Genomic DNA, 21,887 nt, shown 5'->3' on the forward strand with positions numbered 1-21,887 from the left:
CCGAGTTGGAAATTATACATTGATGGTGTGAAGTGATCCAATATCCAAAAAATCTTATCAAAACTTCTCACCGTTTGTTGTATTTTGAAAGATGACATAATTATGGTCAGTTTAATAAAATCTATATAAATAAAAATGGAATGGTGTTTGTATGTCACGAATAGGCTCGGAAACGGGCCAACGAATCTGCACCATTCTTTCAGTGTTTCATTCGTGCAGGGCTCCGACGTGTTCGTGCGAAAAAAGAATTAGAAAAATCGACCGGGAAAGCACCGAAAACGAGAAAGTTTGAAATTTCATTGTGCGGAGCATTTTTCTACGGAGCTGCATGTCAAAAAACGCAGTAGGCAGGCAGTACGACGTTTGCCGGGACAGCTAGTAGTTAATAAATAAAATAGTTATGGTCAGTATTCATGGGCAAAGGTGACGGAAATTATGAAAACTTTTCAGTTTGCTTTACGAACAGACGCGTTGCACCGCGTTCACTGTGGCTATCAAGCCGCGTTGGAAGCCGCGTCAAAAACGCACCGCACCGCGTCGCGTGACGCGTCCACTCTGGCCGCAGCCTTAGGTGCCGGCCAGAGTGGACGCGTCACGCGGCGCGGCGCGGTGCAATGCGGCATTTGACAGGTCGCGCGTCGACGCGCGGCAGAACTCCGTTCATTGGATTACAAGGAAAACAATCATAACATGCCAGAGTGCGCGCGGAACGATGCGAAGCGGAAAGCGTTTAGCCGCGCGACGCACGACAAAACAGTGCATGCACTGTTTTTGATGCGGAAGTCACGCGGTTCGCGCGGAGAATTTTGTATTTTTGTGTGGATTTCGTCCGTTTTTACCAAATCATGACGTTAATTTTACGAAATTGTTTTTCAAATGTATTCAAATGTGAATATAAAAAAATATTAACATGAATAATACCCAGGATAATACCACATGTTTATTATACGGTGGCGTCTCGTAACCTCACTTTTCACCTATTATGCGAAACAAAATCAGCAATTTCTTCAAATTTATGACTAACGGAAATAATCGAAATCTCTGTCATTCTACAACCATTACAAGCAGAGCTTTCACATTAGCCCTACCCATGTTTCATGCACAAAGGGTTGATACCCTCTCGTTTATTTTACTATCTCAAAGTATTCTACTAGGGTGTAAGCTTAAAAAATAGTTTCAAAATAAAAATACACTATATTTGAGTTAACAAACTTGTTCCATTGCCTTGCTGTTTAAAAATAAACGAAGGGCGCCATTTTTTACGTATACAACCCTGTGGTAACTCTGACTACAAGCTCACTTGTTCATAAAATTTCAAAATTTGTACCTGTAGGACGGGTAGATTTGAGGTTAGGGAATCACCATTGTCCCAAATGTATATCTCTTCTGAATCATCTGAAGTAAATAGCATTTGAGGGTAAATTTATATAAATGATTTATTTTTAATTTTAGGTTGAGCACAATAATCACATATCTCTTGGAAATTTTTCATAAGATAACATGTACTCATGTGCAAAGGTGACGGAAATTATGAAAACTTTTCAGTTTACTTTACGAACAGACGCGTTGCACCGCGTTCACTCTGGCTATCAAGCCGCGTTGGGAACCGCGTCAAAAACGCGCCGCACCGCGTCGCGCCGCGTGACGCGTCCACTCTGGCCGCAGCCTTACACAGCTCTGGAACTGGACTTGGATGTCTGTTCTCTGTGCTACTATTTATAAATAGGGGATGATACACAAATTATGTCACCCAAAAATCGACCTTTTTCAAGTATACTTGAATATACATATATGTCACACTTTTTGTAAGGGACCTCAATATATTTTTTTTTGTAAGGGTCGTCACGCTCTGAAACCAACACCCCCCTCCCACCCTAAAAGCGTGACGTAATTTGTGTACGGCCCCTAGATGTAACTTAAAAGCAATTAGTGTCTTTATAGATGTAAGATTTTGTACGAGTCATTTTTGATTGCTAACAATTCATCCGATGAACAAAAATTAAAATCAATTGATTGAAAATTTACTGAGTTAGATCACAAAAGTAAAGTACAGAATTCATCTGTCTTTTAAACGCCTTGCCCCTTTATGACCGTTTCAGTACTATGCCATACGCCACTGCTATTTTAGTTCTCGCAATCTCCACCCATCACCTGGCGCTGGACATCAGGGGAGGCTTCGGCTGATCCTAATGGTTGTGTGCATCAGCTTCGGACCGGTTGCTCTCGGTGCGTTCGTGCACGTATACGAGCACGAACCATGCCGTGTACGTGTGTATGTGAGGCAGGGGTTCAAGATCGCATCCCGTGTTTTCCTCGTGCTAGTCTGTCGGAGAACGTTGCGCGGTTCGGAAACAATAACTGTGTCGGCTCGGCTCGCGTGTGCGGCATCGTTTCACAGTGGGAAGCTTAAAATTTTTTATCCGTTTTTTGGAGACAAAAGCGTCTCATCGCGCACTACTGAAACAAAATTCAATAAAACCAATCTGTTTTCCGTGGTTAAGTAGGCGGTGAAAATCAACACATCATAGATAGGTACATGGACATTGGTGTTCAGTTGACCGAGTGGGCTCCTTTGATTCGTGTGTGATTGGCATCTTCGCGCGGTGCTGCTGCTGCTGCTGCTGCAGTGTTTAACAACGTGCTCGTGCATAATTTGCAGTAGGCTGGGATACAAGCCAACAAAGTAGCCGGCAAAAGGAAGCAACAAGCTGGTGGGAATATCGTATACAGTGCAAATTAATTTACCTTCTTTATTGAGTATACAACTCAGTCTACAACAGTGCTTGAATGCAAAGGAATTTTCGCAAACTGGAAATTTTGGTGCAAAAAAAAATTGTTTGAAAAGATTGTGTCGAGAAGAATAAGAAGAATACAAAAGTGACCGAAGAAACCCTCAACTTTTCTATCATGATTTGATAAACCGCCCAACAAGAAGAGCTCTTGAGAGTAATATTAGTTGTATTGTAGTGATGGTCGCTGCATGAAACAAATGCTGCAATGTTGCCGCGAATCAAGAATAAATTCTAAGCAGTTCGAAGTGTCATTCTGTGATACAACACAGTACAGATGAGCGGCTTAACCCACCGCCGGTGAAGATCGTTCTAATCTATCTAGTACTACCTGCCATCTTGCTGCCGGATTTCCGCTTCCTGATATAACAGCTAGTACGGCTGAGCCATACTAACAACTCTACTAGATAAGGCAGTGCTCATCTATCCAACTATCCAGCTCACAGGAGGCCAAGCGACGTGCCAAGCACCATGAATAGGATATACCTCTTATCTATCCTATGGCTATCATCATCGTTTCTAATCAGTCAGGTAGGATATGTTTTTTTTATGCTGGCATTATATTTAAAAAAAAATATATCTGGACTGTCCTGTTTCGATGTTTTCATGTATGTGGGCTTCGTGGGGCTAGAGGCGTGAGTCATCTAGGCGTTTCGTAAGCTTTGGAGTGTGGGTTTGATTCCCGCTCCAGCCGGGGAAAACTTTTCGTCAGTTGGGAAATTCTCCACTGGGCCACTGGGGGTGTTATGTGCGTTGTCCATTGTCTAATGATAGTCTGTACAACCTCTGGTTGAAGACGGTGTAGTCTTTTTTTTATGGATCTCGTATGGTTTACAAACTTCCACACGCTATGTCTAAATAAACAGATTATAAAAATTGAATGTATATACAACGGTTTTTCGCACAGAACATCTGAATTTATGCTAGGTATATTGTCATATGCTGAAACTTTTAAAATATTTCATCGGGGTTTTTTTTTCTTTTTTGTTGCTTTTCATACTATTTTGCATGCAAAAATTTTCACCGATAGTTTTTTTTTAAACCTGCAAATGAAAATATGGATTTGATTTGAATAATGATGTTATGTAAAAAAAACCCCTATGTACATTCATTTTTTTTTAATTCCGACACAGCGTTCCATATCATGTTTATTGCTCACATCACGAGAAAGTATCGGAAATTCCCTTGGAACATCAACATTTTAATTGCATAGTCTGATAATTTTGAGCGTTTGTCTGAAATATACTCTTATTTTGTTATCAAACTAAAATGATGAACATGTTAACTGTTATACAGGGGATGGCCAATATGTTTGGGATAGGCAACTTTTTTTCTCTCACAAAAATGTTCAACTTGCTGTAACTTTTCATATACAGGTAATCTTCGATATAACGTACCCTCGATATAGCGAATTCGATATAACGTACATTTTGCTTCGATATAACGTACAGCATTGAAAATTTTTATTTTTCCCAGGAAAACCCTTAGATAAACTACGAAATAACTCAAACCAATGTTTTGTTGAAGCATTAGCCTTGTTACCCAGAATTAGCGCAATTTGGGGAAAAATTTGTTGTACGTTATATCGAAGCAAAATGTACGTTATATCGAAGCACGAAAAACAAAATGACTTTTTCGTGAAATTTCGAGTTTTTTATTATTGGTTTTGTGAATTTCACTATAATCATTATTTGGGATTAATTTCACGTCGAATACATCAATACTATCATAAACAATATTATATCTTTTCTGCTTCGATATAACGTACACTTCGATATAACGTACAAAGAGAAAACTTTTTTGTACGTTATATCGAAAAGTACCTGTACTGCCCCGATTCGCACAAGAGTCCCATGTGAATAGGAAATCCAGCAAACATGGGACTGTTATGCGAATAGAGGCAGTGTAGTGCATAAAAAATTCTAAAATTTTGACTGTATAATCATCTATTATATGTGCATCATTGGTACAAATTTGAGCTTGATTGGATAATGTTTCGCGAAGTTAAAATCGTTCTGGTAAATCACTATATTTAAGACAACTAATTTTTGAACTTTTATATCTTGGAAACCAGTGAACCGAATTGAATGATTTTTTTAACGTTTATCAACAATATATTGACGCTATAAAATGTAATATTTTCTCACGATGAATAAAGTTATACCGGTTTGACATTTGGACCCATATAGAGGAAAATAAGTCAAATTTATAATATCATACAAAAATTACTAAATGTGTTATTCTTTCAATCCAAATAGGCTCTAATACAGGCCTGCCCAACCTTTTATGGCCGCGGGCCACAGGTGGTACTTCATACCAGTCAACGGGCCAAAAAATGAAATTCGAAAAAAATACATTTATTTTAAAATTTTTTCTGAGCTTTGCTGGTCTAGAAAATGGCTTTGAACCGAAAGAAATTTTAGAACTCTAGAGATGAGAACTTTTGTTTAAACGCTTCAATTTCTAATTGAATTTTAGTAAGAATACATGAAAATTCTTCCAGAATATTGAAGTTCGTATCAGCATCGAGATCAGTAATAAGAAAGATGCAATGGCATTCATAAAGCAGGATTCTACGATGGACCCTAATGATGTTTATACAATGTACCAGAGCTTACTGAAATCTTACGAAAAAAAAATCTCAGAATGCTCGTTGAAATTTGATTGATTTTATTTTAATTTCTGTAAAGTTACTCGAAGATCTTGTGTATTCATTTTACAATGTCAGAAAAAATTCTTAAAATTTCTCAAAAAATTGGAAGAATATGTTTTTCCTCGGAGTTTGTTAATTAAGAACAGACTTGTTAGTATCCCAAAATGGTATCCAGAATGACCGATTTTAATACCTACTCACGATTTCGAGCGCAAATCTCTTCGTAAACAAAACCAGCACAATTGATATTTTTATTTTAAGCTTATTTCAAGTGAGCAAGAAAAGAATAATAAAATACATTGTTGTTTGAAGCTTGCTTCTTGAGATTTATGCGCCTGAAGTTCTGATGCACTGTTGAAGCGGGATTTCAAGACGTTTCCTTTAAAACAAGTATTTAATCATTTATAAACCAATCAGTGAATGTAATTAGTCTTTTGTTATTTCACTTGAAAAGGATTTTTTTTAATATCACTGCAAGATAAGATAGTTTTAAGCGATTTATGTTAGGTGCGATATTTCCCATACAAGCCACCCTCCATACAAGTTTACTTACTGATATTAAATGCTTAAATCTATCAAATTTGATTTGGTAAAACAAAACATTTTGCATGAGTCGTTAATTTAGGGGTTAAGTGACTAATTTACCTTTTGAATATTTAAAAAAATATGTCCATGCTTAATGGCTGGCAGTTAAAAAAACCCAAAATCGCAAGTTTTGCCCTATAAATTAGGGTATAGTTCAAATTTGTGATGTGCTGGAGCAAATCTGAGTTCAGATTAGAAATCAGCGGCCCAAAATCTGTTAGAGACACATAAGTTTGCTCTTGAGACAGACCAAAAGTAAATTTTTGTTACGCTGTGTAACTGTCCTTAAAATACTTATCTGATTATGGAAGTCATAAACATATACCACACTAGCATGGTTCAAAAAATAGTTTTTTCCCCACTCCGCTTATTTGATTCATAACCAGATTCTATGGCTTCTCCCAATATTTGAGCTGATTTAGTTGAAAATTGAGATTGCACAAGCCCTTCAAAGTTTGTATGGGAATTACTATGGGAAAACGATGTTTTTCATTTAATCGTCCATAGCATTTTCCCACGTACCCAAGAAGGCTAGAGGACCACAGATACTCCTAGGCTATTCTATCAGCTACAATTTTGCCGAAGATCGCATTCGAATCGAACGGTTCAAGAATTAGGGAAGTGGGACCATCTCAGCAGGGGTCCTATTTTGGGCACTTTTCTGCTATGTATAACTCAGCCAATTCTGAACCAATTGACACAATTTTTGGAACGTGATGAGATACGTATAGTATCTAACCGTGTACAAAATTTCAAGTCAATTGGTTTGGAGTTCACTGAGTTATATCGAAGAGTGCCCAAAATACCGGCCGCTGCCCAAGTGTTTTGCTACCCTAATTGCTGATTTTTGATCAGAATGCAAATCTTTGCCCATGATGCACAAACTATTCAATGGGCATCACTACAATAAACATAGTAGCCTTGATTCCTGTGCGCTAACATTGGCACCATGTGCAGCAATGTTGCCTGCTGGGAAGCTGAAGGAGCTATGCGGTCTTCGATGAAGTTATAGCTGATAGAGCAGCCTAGGAGTATCAGGGTCAACTAACCCTCAATTCCACTTGAGGAAATTCTACGGTTGATTGGATGAAATACATCGTTTTTTCATAGTAATTCCCATACAAACTTTGAAAATCTTGTGCAGTCTCAATTTTCAACCAAATCAGCTCAAATTTCGGGAGAAGGCATAGAATCTGGATATGAATTGAATAAGTGAGGAGAAGCAAAAACAATTTTTTTAAACCACGCTAATACCACACCTTACCTTACCGGTCAGGCTAAAGTGTGAGTGTTCTCGGCTGTACGTAGGAGTCGTCTTCATTCGACTGTCCATGCCTGTGCGTCTCGCACTAGACGAAGGGTCCGTAAAATGTCCTCCTTTTGATCGACCCACCTAGCTCGCTGCGCAATACGTCTTCTTGTACCGGTCGAATTGCTCTCGAGAACCATTTTAATCGGGTTGCTATCCGCCATCCTGATGAAGCAACACGCCCATCGTAGCCTACCGATTTTCACGGTGTGGACGATGGTTGGTTCTATGAGCAGCTGATGTAGTTTGTAGTTCATTCGCCTTCTCCAAGTCCCGTCTTGCATCTGCCCTGCGCTGTAGACACATTCCGTTCAAAAACTCCAAAGCCGCGTTGGTCCTCTGCACGCATAGTCCACTTCGTACCCATACTACCCATAGAGGACTACCGGTCTAATAAGCGTTTCGCAGATGGTTAACTTCATGTGACGGCGAGCTTTGTTCGTTCGTTGAGTAAGCTCGCGGAGGCGAAAGTAAGCTCGATTTCCTGTCACAATACGTGTCTGAATTTCTTTGCTGGGGTCGTTATCCGCTGTTACCTGTGAGCCCAAGTACACGAAATATTCAACCGCCTCGATTTTATCAAAGTCGATAGAAATTCGGGGTGGCGTATGTACTTTGTCTTCGACACAATAACTGCCATAACGTCCAAGGCCATAATGTCCCAAGACTTAAGGTGAAACATCGAGAAATCCCTTTGCAATCTCGCATACAAACTTTAGAGGCACAAATCTGACGAAAGAAGCATCGAACCAAGCCACACTAGTTTATCCTGGCTTTGCTCACTTGCAAAAAGAGGCGGCTTTTCCAAATCGAGCGTATTTGTTTACGAATTTTTAGGATTGGTGCTCTTGAAAACGTGGCAGCCATATTTGTATTCTTTGAAGTTTCTCCTTAATGACGCGTTTTTTTTTTCGTGGCATAGCGTCCGCACGTGTAGATGCGCCACAAAGTCCTAGAAAAGAAGGCACATTGGATATTAAAACGCATCTGAATTTTTGGGCGTTGTTTCGTAAAAAAAAACACGCCTTAACGACCGGGACACTATGGCCCCGGATGTTATGATCCGGCCCCTAACTGCCGTTTGCAGCATAGTTGTCCCGTGTTCTATGGGAATCTTTATTAACCCTAAAAGGGATACCTTCATGGCCTCAGTTTCGTCACCTCGCTGAGTGTGTTCCATCAAAGACGGGCTCTGAAAGGCGCCTGGGGTCCAATGGACCCCAGGTATCCCTTTTAGGGTTAACATGGGACAACTATGCTTAGGGCTAACATGGGACAACTAGGCAGTTAATGACTAATCCGATTCGCCTGGCTTCATTTTTTACCCCACGACCTCTCCAGACAGAAATCAAGCATAATTTTTCAAATCGACGTATCTAACTTTTTCACTGATCTGAGTAAATTCATGGTCAATATTGGCGACCATTTCACTAAAATAGTTTTTATATAAAAATACTTTTCATAAGTTTTTTCGTGCTTTACAGCACCAGGGATATAGCATGCAATAGGTAAGAAACAAAACCTAATCATTCCATATTATCATTATCACCAGGGATGTTTTCGATCACTTGGCAATCGTTTGACTCATTTGTCCATAACTCAGTTCAGAAACCTAATATTTAAATGTGATGTTCGGAAAAGTTGTAGATTAATGTTTTTCCTACAATTATCACCAAGGTCACCATATTCTAACTTTTATATATACGGCGCTAGAGCGCTAGTACCACCTATTTATACTAAGCCATCGAAAAATTCGATCGTTTAGTATGAGTAACTGGTACTAGCACTTTTACGACGTAAATATTAGAGTTAGAATATGGTGTCTTTGGTGATAATTGTAGGAAAAACACCAATCTACAACTTTGCCGAACATCACATTTCAATATAAGGTTTCTGAGCTGAGTTATGAACAAATGAGTCAACCGATTGCCAAGTGATCGAAAACATCCTTGATTATCACAATGAATTTTGACAAAAATACACATACACCTGGTTAGTTACAGATACGTCATGCCAGATACGTCGCTTTTGTATGGTGTCAATTTGGTGTATCTATTGATTTGAATTTTGGCTAGATACGTCGTTTGCTTTTCTCATATATCAAAACGATGTATCTATCAGCAAAGTTGTAAACAACGAACATGTTAGATACGTCGTTTCGAAAAATATACTTAGTTAAACAAATTAAGCAATAAATCATCAAACATTGATGTGCATTCTTTAATTTGCTTTATGAATCATACATGCAGCTGAAAACCCGGATTTGTTTACATTTGCGAGTTACGTCGGATTGAAAAGTTATGCTTGAAATGTCTTGCCATTTTGCTTTTTTTGGAATCGAAAAAAAGCTTTGCGACAGTTTGCGACGATGTCTCACTCTAGTGCGATGGCGATTGCTATATCTCACCCTAGTAATTGTCCTTATCAGTTAGTTTTACAAACACTGAAAAATATTGCTGGCTGCAACGTTTAGATGGCATATGTGCAGCAGATTAATGATCATAATCAGTAAGAAATTGTTGCGCGTGTAATCAATAATTTCGGTTAATCGTATTATGCTATTTGTAGAGACTGTATATATAGAGACATGCAAAGACGACTTCTTTTGATTGTTGTTCTTTTTCTTCGCCAGACTTTGTTTTCATTATTTTGCTGGCGTGCTCGATAGGTAGCCGATTTGACAGTTCGATAGATAGATTTGGTTTCACTCTTTGCGGGACTGTGTTATAAACAGACTGTAGCTATTTGCATACAGCTTTTGCCTACAGTAATTCCACACATATGAATCATCTAATTTTTGGCCACAGAGCGATTAATCACTGTTAATCAAGCGAGTGGTCATTTTCAACACGTTTATTTCGTTTTAGATTATTTTAGAAAAGCAGTGACAATTTCTAATGTTGCCCAAAACACCATTTGAAGTTGTTAAATGTAAATAATTCTTTCTGATTTTGCTAAATAAGTCCTGTTCAATGAAGTAGGTTAAACATTGTTGGAGTTGCTGCATCCTACTCTTACCTATGCGTCAACAAATGGGTAAGAGCACGATGCAGCAACTTCAACAATGTTCAACCTACTTCATTAAACATGACATGACTACATTTTTATTTATATGACTTTTACTTCGATCATCTTATCGAAGACGGCTAATAACAAGACATACAGCTCCCACCCTGTCGCAGGCGACATGGTTGAAGCGCCCTCAACGATTCACAGGAACATTAGGACATGATTGTGTGCGTGTACATGCTAATACGTACACGGAACTTGTAGCATCGCACGCACACTTATTCATGATGTTTTTCCCTGAAGTCGTTTGTGGCGCTAGTGTGCTCCCAAAGTATATGGAGCAAGAGGATAGATGTCTGTCTTGTTATTAGCCGTCTTCGATCTTATGCTTAAAAGTCTGCTTGGATTATACTTTTCAGATAGTTTCAGTATCTATGTTCAACTAAAAGACGATGCGAACTTTTTTTCGACGTGTTATACGAAATACAACAGCGCGACTATTGCAGGGTTCGTTATGGTTGTTTGAGATTTAATATGATTTTTTTCTTTAATTTAGCATGTCTCGCTTTTGAAGCAGATGCAGACTTTCTACGGACCTCTGACGTTTATGTATTCTGAAATCCTTAGAACACCTTTTTTTAAATGAGTAAGCGAGTTTAGTTTATTGTGCTGTTATATGTACTCGTCGACAGCGGTGAAAAGATAGGACCGTGTCCATGTCCAACTGCTACTTTCATCGTTGACACTTACCTTTATCGGACAACGGTCGACGAGGATGCAGAAATATTAAATTCCTTCCATTGAGGTTAAAGAGATCCGTTCAAAATCGACACGACAACTGTTGTCGTTGTCGCCATTCGCGACTACGAAGGTTGATGAGCCGGGAAACACTCTTTCTTCCTACGGGGTTTCTTATAAGCGTATGAGTAAAAATAAGCAAACAAATCTTCCCTCCTTCACTTTCTCACAGAAAACTGCAAACAAAATCATCACCTTCGTAGTCCCCAATGGACGTGAAAAGCTTTTATCCTCCTTTCTATCCTACGTTGTTCCTTCGCGTTCGCTATAAACGCGAAGTACCTTCCACACCGCGGTTCAATCCGGCGGACGAATCTGCGAAGAGCCATTTTTCATAACAGGTCAGGAAGGAAATCTCACGGTGGTTTGCGAACTGAGTATACACATCACACGGCGATGGCAACAACGGTGGCGGCAGCAACAGCAGCAGCAGCTGTACCGCAGACAGTCAGTGGAGAAAGGCAAGCTGGGAATTAGGGTGCTTCTTCATTCCAGTTATCATTTTTCGTTTTCTTTTTTGCATATATTCATACGAGAAGAGAAAGAGCTTCACCCACCTTGCATACCTTTTTATTTTTTCCCTACCTGCACACCTTCTTCCACTCTCTCGCGTTTTAGATGTCTGCATGGTTTTTTACCTGCACTTCTGTAGCTGATCTCTTTCTCTCTCTTCGCGCGGCGTTTTCGGTTCATATCTTATTCCGTAAAACGCAGTGCCACATAAAAACATTACCCATACTGCCAGCGAACTTCGGCCGGGCCGAGCCGGGCACTACACTACTGAACATTTGAACCGAGAAAGGCACTTGAGCCCAGACCGGGCCGGGCGGGAACGGCAGCAGCACCGAGCAACAGCATCGTCCGGAGCATAACGACGTTGCTGCGAGTGCAACACAGGCGAGGACTTCAACAGATAGGAGGCACACACATACAATATCAGCGCAGCGACCGACCTGGCCCTGGCTGGCCACGAGCGCGTGAGTTTTGTTGATCACCCAGCGCACAACACCAAACAAGGGGTAGGCGAATGGTGGTGGCGCTGGCGCTTTTATTGAATGAATGCTAATGAGAATGCTTTTGATTGCCTAATTGTAGCGATGTGTTCTTGTACACCTTAGATCAAGTTTTGCACATGCAGGCACGATACATGTGAACTGTTCAGAAACGGTCCAGTTCCCGACATCAAGCATTGTTCTTCTTCCGGCTATTATTCTTCAAACTAGTTATCTTTGAAGTTTTTCACCTCAAAATTTTTAATACAATACCGGTCAGGTCATCGTTTGTCGTGCAGCAAATTTTACCTAACTATAAATCTATACAATTTTTACATAGGGAAGTGGAACCATCTTTTTGGCAATAATTCGATCAATTTTGAACCAATTGTCCTAATTTTTAGTACGCAGTGAGATACGCATAAAATCTAGCAGTGTACAATATTTCATGTTAATCGGTTTGAAACTGACTGAGAAAGTGCCAAAAATGAGTCTACGTAGTTTATGGACAGCGTCCTCTAGGGGTCCAAAACAATTGTGCTGTTGGGCAATAACAGGTTTGCATATTTTTTCATCTGTACAGTCTTTGTTTTATGTGATGTAAACTGTTTTAGTAATTTAGCTATTACTTATACTTGTATGTGTGCAAACAAACTTTTGTTTACGTTGCATGTGGGATTTACCACAACAAGTTGAACAAAAAGTGGACAAAATCAAAAAACATGAAACAGTTTTATTTGTTGCATATTTTTTTTTATTTTTGATTTATCTAAGTAGTCAAAACTAGAAATCGAAAGATTAAAAGTGGTTCTCCCAAATGAGGGATAACAATTGTTGTTTTGTTGGGAAATCCTAAAGTAAAAGCTAAAGTTGAGCAATATTGTATGGAAATTTCACTTTTTTGCGTTCCGTCTCGGAAGGGTTATGACCCTCTAATTCTCTTTGAAAATGCAACTCGTACCCTCTAGCGTGAGCAACCTTTTCCTTTTTTACTCACTCTCGTAAGCATACACGGGAAAGAGAAAGATAAGAGGGGGCACTTGCCACCCTTTTTATCTCGCTCTTTTTGTTGAAAACAAAGCTAAATAACAAACAGATCACAACCACGATCATAGGCCAGGGGAAGTGGTTCACCTAGGACAAGCCAAACGTCAAATCCACTTTTTTTTTTCATAGTAGCAATTTGTAGGGCTGTTACACGTAGCGCGGATTTTGCGTTTTTCGCGGTTTTTGCGTTTCATCGTTTTCAAATGCACTTACATTAAACATTTAGACATGAGGCTCAATACAATTAGTAAAAAAAATAATGAACATTTTCAATTTAGAGTTATGGGGCTGGGCTTTATTGGTTATACTGAAAGCTGTTTCATTCGGTTGAATTTTGTAGTCACATTTAATAGAATCTCGTAAAGGAAATCGTTGGTTCTGTAGAGTATATGTGTCGTGAGAAATCAATCTGATTGGCTTTCTCACACAGTCGTGTCGTAAAAATTAAGAAATTCCTTAAAAAAATATATAGGTAAGACGTCCTGCAGATTTTAATGATTGCATTCTTAGGAAATTCCATGGAAGAAGCTTTGAAAAAAACTAGCGATTTTTTTTTAACATGCAGGACTTTTTTCATTAATTATGGATGAGTTTAACGGAATTCAACAAAATTCCTGAATCAGTTATTTGTGGAATTTATGTCGAATTTGATTTTTCTTTGCTAAAATTTCTGATAGAATTATCCTAAAAATGCGTAAACTTCTGTTGTAAAATTTCTCTTTGATTTCCAGTCGGAGCACTCGTTGTGAGGGGAGTTGCGGTAATAGTTATTAAAGGGTTTCCTGGTAGAGTTTTTGTAGGATATTTTTGCAGAGTACTTTAACAAATCGTTGAAGCTTTCGGAATCCTAAAACTGAGGTAATTCTTGCTAAAATCTTCACGGAATTTCAAAGCTATTATCATAAATTTCTGTTGGATTAATACTTGTTTACATATCTTCTGCGTAATGTTCAGAACATTTACCAGACATTTTTTATGAAGTGCATTCTTTTTATAAACATCTCCCATAGGAGTAAAATTTATTGATGATTTAATCAATGAATTCCACTAATATTATTCTATTTGTATATTCATCAAATAAGTTTCTGTCGAAAGTAATCCATGAAATTCTAAAGCAGTTTCTGACAATTTTCTTTCAATTCTCTCGAACGATTTTTTGGTATTTACAGAAGTTATTTCAGGTTTTCAACTATAACGTTGTTTATAAATCGTTTCAAAAGATTCGCCAAGATTGCTCCATTTTCGGAATTGTTTCAAGGATCAGGAATCAGGAAAACCTATTCTCGTAAAATAGCAGACACACTGATTGATAAACAATTAACGAACTATCGATTCAAAACTTTTCCTGCATTTGTAATCTGAACTACCGTGAGATAGACAAAGCTCCCACAAAACAGTGATCTAGTGCTCTGAAGTGGAGTACCAAAATCTGCAAAATATTTAGAATTTCAACATAGATTTAGCTTAGGCGTTAAATTGCAGCTTGAAAGGCAGAAGACGCCATGTTTATGATGCTATGAAGATGCTGCTCACGTCTTCTTGCATTTTTTCCTGTGCATCAATGACTCACTTTATTTTCCGTTGGTGAACCCCTCCCCCACCAAAGTGCAAAGCAGCGCGATTATCAAAATGCACTTTGATGAATATCTCTTCGTCTTGTCTCTTTATCTCTCTCTCGGTTTTCTCTCATCTTCGCCCATACTTCTCAGCTCATTTCGGACATTCTCTTTCCATCTGCGTTTCCTCTTGCTTGGCCATCATCGTCTCGGCGAAGCATCGGGATTCACCGCTTGCTCTGAAGGCTGGGCGCTGGGGCAGGCCTGGTACATGGGCGAACGGAAGGAGCAACAGTGCCTGCCGTGCAGTGGCCGGCCAGCATCGGCTCAATCGTTATTGATGGTGTTGTGTTGTTGTTTTTGGTGTTGGTGGTAGTAGAGTTGTTTTTGTTGTTATTGGTGGTGGGGCAGCGCAGCATGTTGGTGGTGTATATCAGCCACACCAACTGGCCGTCCATTCGCATACAAAGCAAACCGAGTTGTGTTGCGCGAAGCAAACGAGTAAATGCACCAAGAAGAGAGGAAAAAAGAAGTGTATGTATAGAAATGGCTCAAATAAAAAAAAAAGAATAGAAGGAACGAATTGTTTTCCCACGGCACACGATTCGCCGGTCAGCGCAGAGCTGTGCAGCGGGCTCCGCGAGGTGAGCAAGAGAAAGAAGACTACTGAGGCAATAGCAGCCAGCAAAAAACGGTGACTTCAGCAGTACACTGTGGTGCTGCGAGGTATAAATTTGTATTAAACGCACGAATTAATTTAATTAAACGATTTTTGCATATTCTTCGGCTTCTCCCTTTTACCCACAATTGGAGTGTGTGTATGTCCTGGCATCGTTCATTGTAATGAGCTGAATTGATATTTTGCGAAATGGAACTATCGGTAAATATTAGGTTTCTTCACGTTTTTACTTTTCTTCGGAATCGGCTTATGACGCATAGTCGATCACCTTGTCGATGATTGAGGAGAGAGATGTGGACACGGCACATCCATGACATCCACTCCTAGTTCCTAGCTATAGTAGCGATACAATCAATCCTCTGTAGATAGGTATTGGGACATAGTGGTTGCAATTTTTGATAAACACATAAATCGTCAGCTTATGATAGTTTCACTGTTCTATGTATAGAGGAATCTATTTGAATCATTTCATCATTCAAGCACCGCGTCGGATACAATGACGTCGCCCATACAGATCATACCAAGACAAGCGATGTGTAAAATCTAAAACCGTTTGAATATAATTTATTTCTGACTTGTTCATCTATGCATATACTTACACACAGACAAGCGCATCCCTACACCTGTATGTTGACTGTGGGACTTGAAAAACAACTATCGGTCGGTCGGAGATGAGCTTACCGCTGCTTGGAACTGGATTCAAGTAGGAGGAAACTGCTGCTTACTCATATAATAGACATATAAAATATAAGTAACCTCTATGGCAACATGTTCCTCTTCTTTCCGCCGCGCGGATAAAGGTTACTCAATATAAGCCGTATTTTACTACCTCGCCTCTGGAATTAAAAATAAGGTGAGATATCTGAAAATCCATTACCGCTTACTACCGGTAAGCCTTGACGACTATCACCGATGAAAGAGTTTATACAACATTGTTGAAACCAATTAAGATTTATTTTTAGCCAATTAATGTAATGATGCTTCAGTCAATCGTTGATGTGCACTGCCTGTGGCACCAAGGACTGGCCCCTCTCTTTCATCACTTGCCGTGATTAATTATATTAATTAGTCATGGAGCTAATAAATTGCTTTATTTCATACATTTTCATGATGAAAATTTTCGCACTTCTTTTGTTGCAAGCTGCTGCTATGCCAACCAACGTAATCGGATGGCATCGATGAGCAACGGTGCCAGAGAAGGGGCCCCAAAAATGATCACTCAACTCGAACCAATTACTTGGAGAAGCTACTGAAGCATGTGGCTTAAGCTATATTATCATCAGCATTGTTTGATGATGCGTTTGTGCTTGCTTTCGATCGCGCCAAGTGGCATCACGTTTATGCATGTGAAGTGTTTCCTCCAAGCTTATGGATGGCAAAATAATTTTGTTACTTTCACTTTTAGGTCGAGGAGTGTTACTGTGGGGCTCCTCTGTATTTACTTTACTGGGTTGGAATCATAATAACTATTATTATGGCTCCTTGGAATGGTCCTCTTGGAAATGGTTTGGGATAAACCCCTTTCAAAATGATTGCAGAAAGTGCGGTTGAGTGCAACGATAAATTCAACTCTTAAGGCCCCCAAGTGAAACATGATAATTTATCAATATTTAAAAACGCATTTCTTCCGTGTACGCAACAAAAAGGTTCTGTTTGGTACATGTGGTAATCTATTCATAAAAAAGCGTCTTACAATAACAAAAACTTGAACATTTACGCTACAATATTTGCTTTTGGATGACATTGATTTCGGCTGATGACATTCATCGAGCTAGTAATTTTTGTTACATAGAATTTGGTTTCCAGCTCTATAATTCGGAACCAGCATTTGAAAAGTTCTCCAGTTAGCCTAGTTGTTTTAGGCTATAGATCGCCAATCCGGCGACGGCGGGTTCGATTCCCGTTCCTGTCGGGAAAATTTTCTCGACTCCCTGGGCATATGTGTTGTACTTGCCATTGTCATTCATAATCATAATCATAATCATTGTACTTGCCTCACAATATACAAATTCATGCAATGGCAGGCCAAGAAAGCCCTTCAATTAATAACTGTGGAAGTTCTCAAAGAACACTAAGTTGAAGCATGGCAGGCCAAGTCCCAGTGGGGACGTAGAGTCATAAAGAAGAAGATTTTAAAAGTTCGTAACTGATTTTTTAAACAGTAGGTCGTATTTCGTTATTCCCACACAATCCACACAATTATCTTTTTCTAATACTGCCCCATTTGCACAACAGTCCCATCTATGCTGTGTTTCCTATTCATATGGGACTATTATACGAGTGGGGTTTAGTTTTAAATATTTTGTAAACGATGAGCGTTACCTGCTTCCCGCTCATACCAAATTACTGAGATTTGAGACTAGTCTTTGGTTCTAAGACAAGATTGACGCAAAATTTTAAAAGTCGAGAGCTATCCAGGACACGTCCTTGCAACATCTTGGGACAGGGAAGGATAATTAGTTGAATACTTATTGGAGAAAGCTGCATAGACCTTGCCCATTCAGCAGTAATATAATTCTAAAAGTTTTATTTCATGTTTACACACTACGTTCTAAAAATATTTAATGTTTACTCCACTCTTTACTGCTACGTGAAGTAAGTAAGCAATTAAATGTTTGTTATTAAAAAAGATTGTCCATTTTCCTAAAATGACGTATTTTATCGTCAAATCATGTAACTATCAAAAATGGGTCGCGAGCCGAAAAAGTTTGAGAACCCCTGATCTAATTTGTATAGACGAATTTCGCGCCAACTCGACCAGTGGTTGGCAACACCCTCTCAGAATCGAATGAAACTTGGTGGGCATAAAGACTAGGTTTTTATAAGCAACTTTGCATACTTCAATTTTCGAAAATTTTCAAGAGTAACATTTGAAGAGGGCCTAACTTTTTTTCGAAGAATTTTTTAAAATCGATGTAACTCAAAAATGACAAGACCTATAGAAAAGTGTTGTATGGGGGACATTTAGAAAATTGTCCAAGCTTTCATGAAAAAATATTTTAAAAATTCAAAATACATTTTTACACGCTAAAAAATATATTTTTAAAATTAAAAGTCAATTTACAAAAAATGCCCACTTTTTTATGTTTTGAAATTTTTTTCCAAGAAAGTCAATATTGTTGCCTAACTTTCCTCCATACATCACAAGATGGGCACTTTTAAGGAAAAAAGTTTTTCTAACAAAAACTTTTTCATGTTATTTTTTTAGCGTGTTGCGCATTAACTCGTACAGGATGTATCAAGAATCCTTATACCCATTTAATAACACTCAATGGGCATTACAACTTTGTTTGATTGGGTGCCTTCTTTTTCTTGGCGTTACATCCCAACTGGAATCTGTTTCTCAGCTTGTTTTGATATCTGAATGCTTAAAACAGCATTCTGTTTGCTGAAATTGTATTATTGTGTGCCTAGAACCAGTGAACTAACATCATTATTAGAAGCGAATGATAAAGAATCGGTTTTATTTCAACAATGGCTAACCACTGATCGATGCAATTTGGAAACTATTACTAAGACTATAGACGAGTTTGTTCCGTATTTTGTAGAAAAAGTTGATAAGCTTATAACTCATGATTTCATTTATAAAGAACAATCCTCATTTTTGCGGGATAAAAAAGAATAAACAGGGTGAAGTATTAACAATTTGTGACTTTTCAGAAAATTATTTATTTATCATTCAAAATTCAGCTCAAGGTTACCATTGGAATAATTCTCAAGCTACCATTCACCCCTTTGAAGTGTACTACAGAAAAGAAAATAAGTTGGAAAACTTGAGCTTTATAATAATATCTGAAGTACTTACACACGATACAACAGCAGTTCAGTTATTTATATCAAAACTGCTGGATTTCATTAAACAATCGATTGATTTCTCAAAAATTACTTTCATGTCAGATGGAGCAGCAGCTCATTATAAGAACAAAAAAAAATTGCCAGTTTGTGCAGTTTTCGGTCCAATTATGGATTGGAAGCAGAATGGCACTTCTTCGCAACTTCACATGGCAAAGGTCCATGTGACGCTGTTGGAGGTACTCTCAAGCGAATGGCAAAACGAGCAAGTCTTGCTCGAGATTATGGAAACACAATCACAACTCCTCGAGAACTGTATGACTGGGCAGTTAAACAGTCAGATATACATATAACAAAATTGAATTTCTGCTTTATTTCAAATGAACAATATGCAAAAATGACGGATGAACTTGAAGAACTATACACATACAGTCACGTAAAAACAATACCTGGTACACAAAAATTTCATTCATTTGTGCCAATTTCTGAAAATCAAATTGAAGCGAAGAAGTTTTCGAATTCAAAAAATAATCCAAAAAGGTTTACTTTGTTTCAAATAGACTAAAGATCTAATATTCAAAAAACGTTACAATAGAATTTATAAAAGAAGGATGTATATATTGTAGAAAAGAAAATAATTGAATACACATATACATATGTACATATTTCATCAATACACAAGCGTTTTCATTGATATAAAACCCTAAAAGCAAATTTGTCTTGAGCCCTTTCCAATATCAAGCACGTTTTCAATGTCAAGCATGTTAAGATATTAAAAAAGTAGTTGAGCCCATTAAGTTTTAATGGATTGTCATTAGGATTCAGGATACATTACTGTACGAGCTAATGCACAACACGCAAAAAAAAAATGAAAAAGTTTTTTTAGAAAAAAAAATTTTTCCTTAAAAGTGCCCATCTTGTGATGTATGGAGGAAAGTTAGGCAACTATATTGTCTTTCTTGGGAAAAAAAAAAATTCAAAACATAAAAAAGTGGGCTTTTTCTGTAAATTGACTTTTAATTTTGAAAAGATATTTTTTAGCGTGTAAAACATTTTTTTATATTTTTTAAATATGTTTTCTTGAAAGCTTGGACAATTCCCTAAAAGTCCCCCATACATCACTTTTTTGTACAACTTATCATATTCGAGTTATATTTTTTGTAAAAAAAAACGGCTAATGCGCAACACGCTCAAAAAACTAACATGAAAAAGTTTTTGTTAGAAAAACTTTTTTTCCTTAAAAGTGCCCATCTTGTGATGTATGGAGGAAAGTTAGGCAACAATATTGACTTTCTTGGAAAAAAATTTCAAAACATAAAAAAGTGGGCATTTTCTGTAAATTGACTTTTAATTTTAAAAATATATTTTTTAACGTGTAAAAATGTATTTAGAATTTTTAAAATATTTTTTCATGAAAGCTTGGACAATTCTCTAAATGTCCCCCATACATCACTTTTTTGTACATCTTATCATATTCGAGTTATTTTTTTGTGAAAAAAACGGTTAAAAAACTTTGACTCTTTTTAAATGTTAGTCCAGGTTAATTTTGAAAAAACAAAATATGCAAAGTTGCTTGAAAAGGTAAAGTCTTGAAACCTACAAAATTTCATAACATTCTGAGGGGGCGCTGCCAACCCCGAAGACGAGTTGGTGCGAAATTCGTCTATAACATGTGTTTCGAGCAGGGATGGCATTCTGCACTAAAAATGTGCACAATGCAGCTCATTTTCTTATTAAAACCGCGCACACATGCAGTCAAACTGAGCAGCATGCCATCTCTGGCTTCGAGAACAGGTCATCGGATTTCCACAATTCCTTCACTGTTGCTTCGCCGTGGAGACAATATTGAGAAAATTGACATATAAAGGATGAAAATCGGAAAAATCTCTATGGTACTGCAGTACTGTGTTTAATGGGACAGCTTTTACAGATTATCAAATACAAATACAAATGTTTCATTATATAACTGCGAATGATCGTCAGTACAACTTTGTAACACTACATCCTTTTCCTATACCTATCAACGAATATCCGTATAGCTTGTTAGGCACCATGACACACAAAATCAAATTCGTTTCTTGCCTAATGGCCTCTCGAATTTCCAAAATTTATATTTTTAGAACTCCCCAAATCCATATGTTTTCCGTATGTCATCACGGTGTGTCTAGATTTGCTCGGGTTTTCCACTATTTCAAACCGATGTTGCCACGGTAAACGTGACATATAGCGTGGAAAGATCACGCTCTTGTCAAGTCGGCGGATAGAAGAGCGCTGCTTAAGGATGCTTTATTTATCATCACTTGCTTGGCTGAGTTGTCGCTGTGGAATTTGTTTCGCATCCAGCGTTGCGATGAAAACTCAGTAGGTCAAAGGATTTTAGTGTGTAGCTCGCCTACTGCGATTGCAATGGGAATAGCAAAGCTGGATAAATATGCCTGCTTTTTTGGCCTGCTGTGATGTTTCTAGTTCAACGAAGAGGACTCCATCTGCGCACGCAAAGTGAGAAAAAAATGAGTTTTCTCTTTTTTATGACCTTTACCGCGCGACTGCTGCAGACGGTTTTTTTCGTCGTCGTCGTCGTCAACAACGGTGAAGACCGATTTTAAATGGAAATCTGAATACTACACCCCGACAGGCAGCTGAAAACGAAAACATCTGGTGCTCATTTTTCAATTATT

The 21,887-nt window shown here is 38.2% G+C and overlaps 1 protein-coding gene across 1 annotated transcript in view; it reads left to right on the top strand.

Moving 5' to 3' along the window:
* Positions 1–2,223: 2,223 nt before the first annotated feature.
* Positions 2,224–21,887, top strand: part of LOC109411919 (neurogenic locus protein delta) — an 80,583-nt gene continuing 60,919 nt past the window's right edge. Inside the window, exon 1 of the mRNA XM_029877200.2 lies at positions 2,224–3,320. Within this exon, the coding sequence (XP_029733060.2) occupies positions 3,261–3,320 (60 nt within the window). The 5' untranslated portion in view covers positions 2,224–3,260. The remainder of the gene's footprint in view (positions 3,321–21,887) is intronic.

This window comes from Aedes albopictus, chromosome 3, assembly GCF_035046485.1.
Source record: "Aedes albopictus strain Foshan chromosome 3, AalbF5, whole genome shotgun sequence".
Lineage (NCBI taxonomy): Eukaryota > Metazoa > Arthropoda > Insecta > Diptera > Culicidae > Aedes > Aedes albopictus.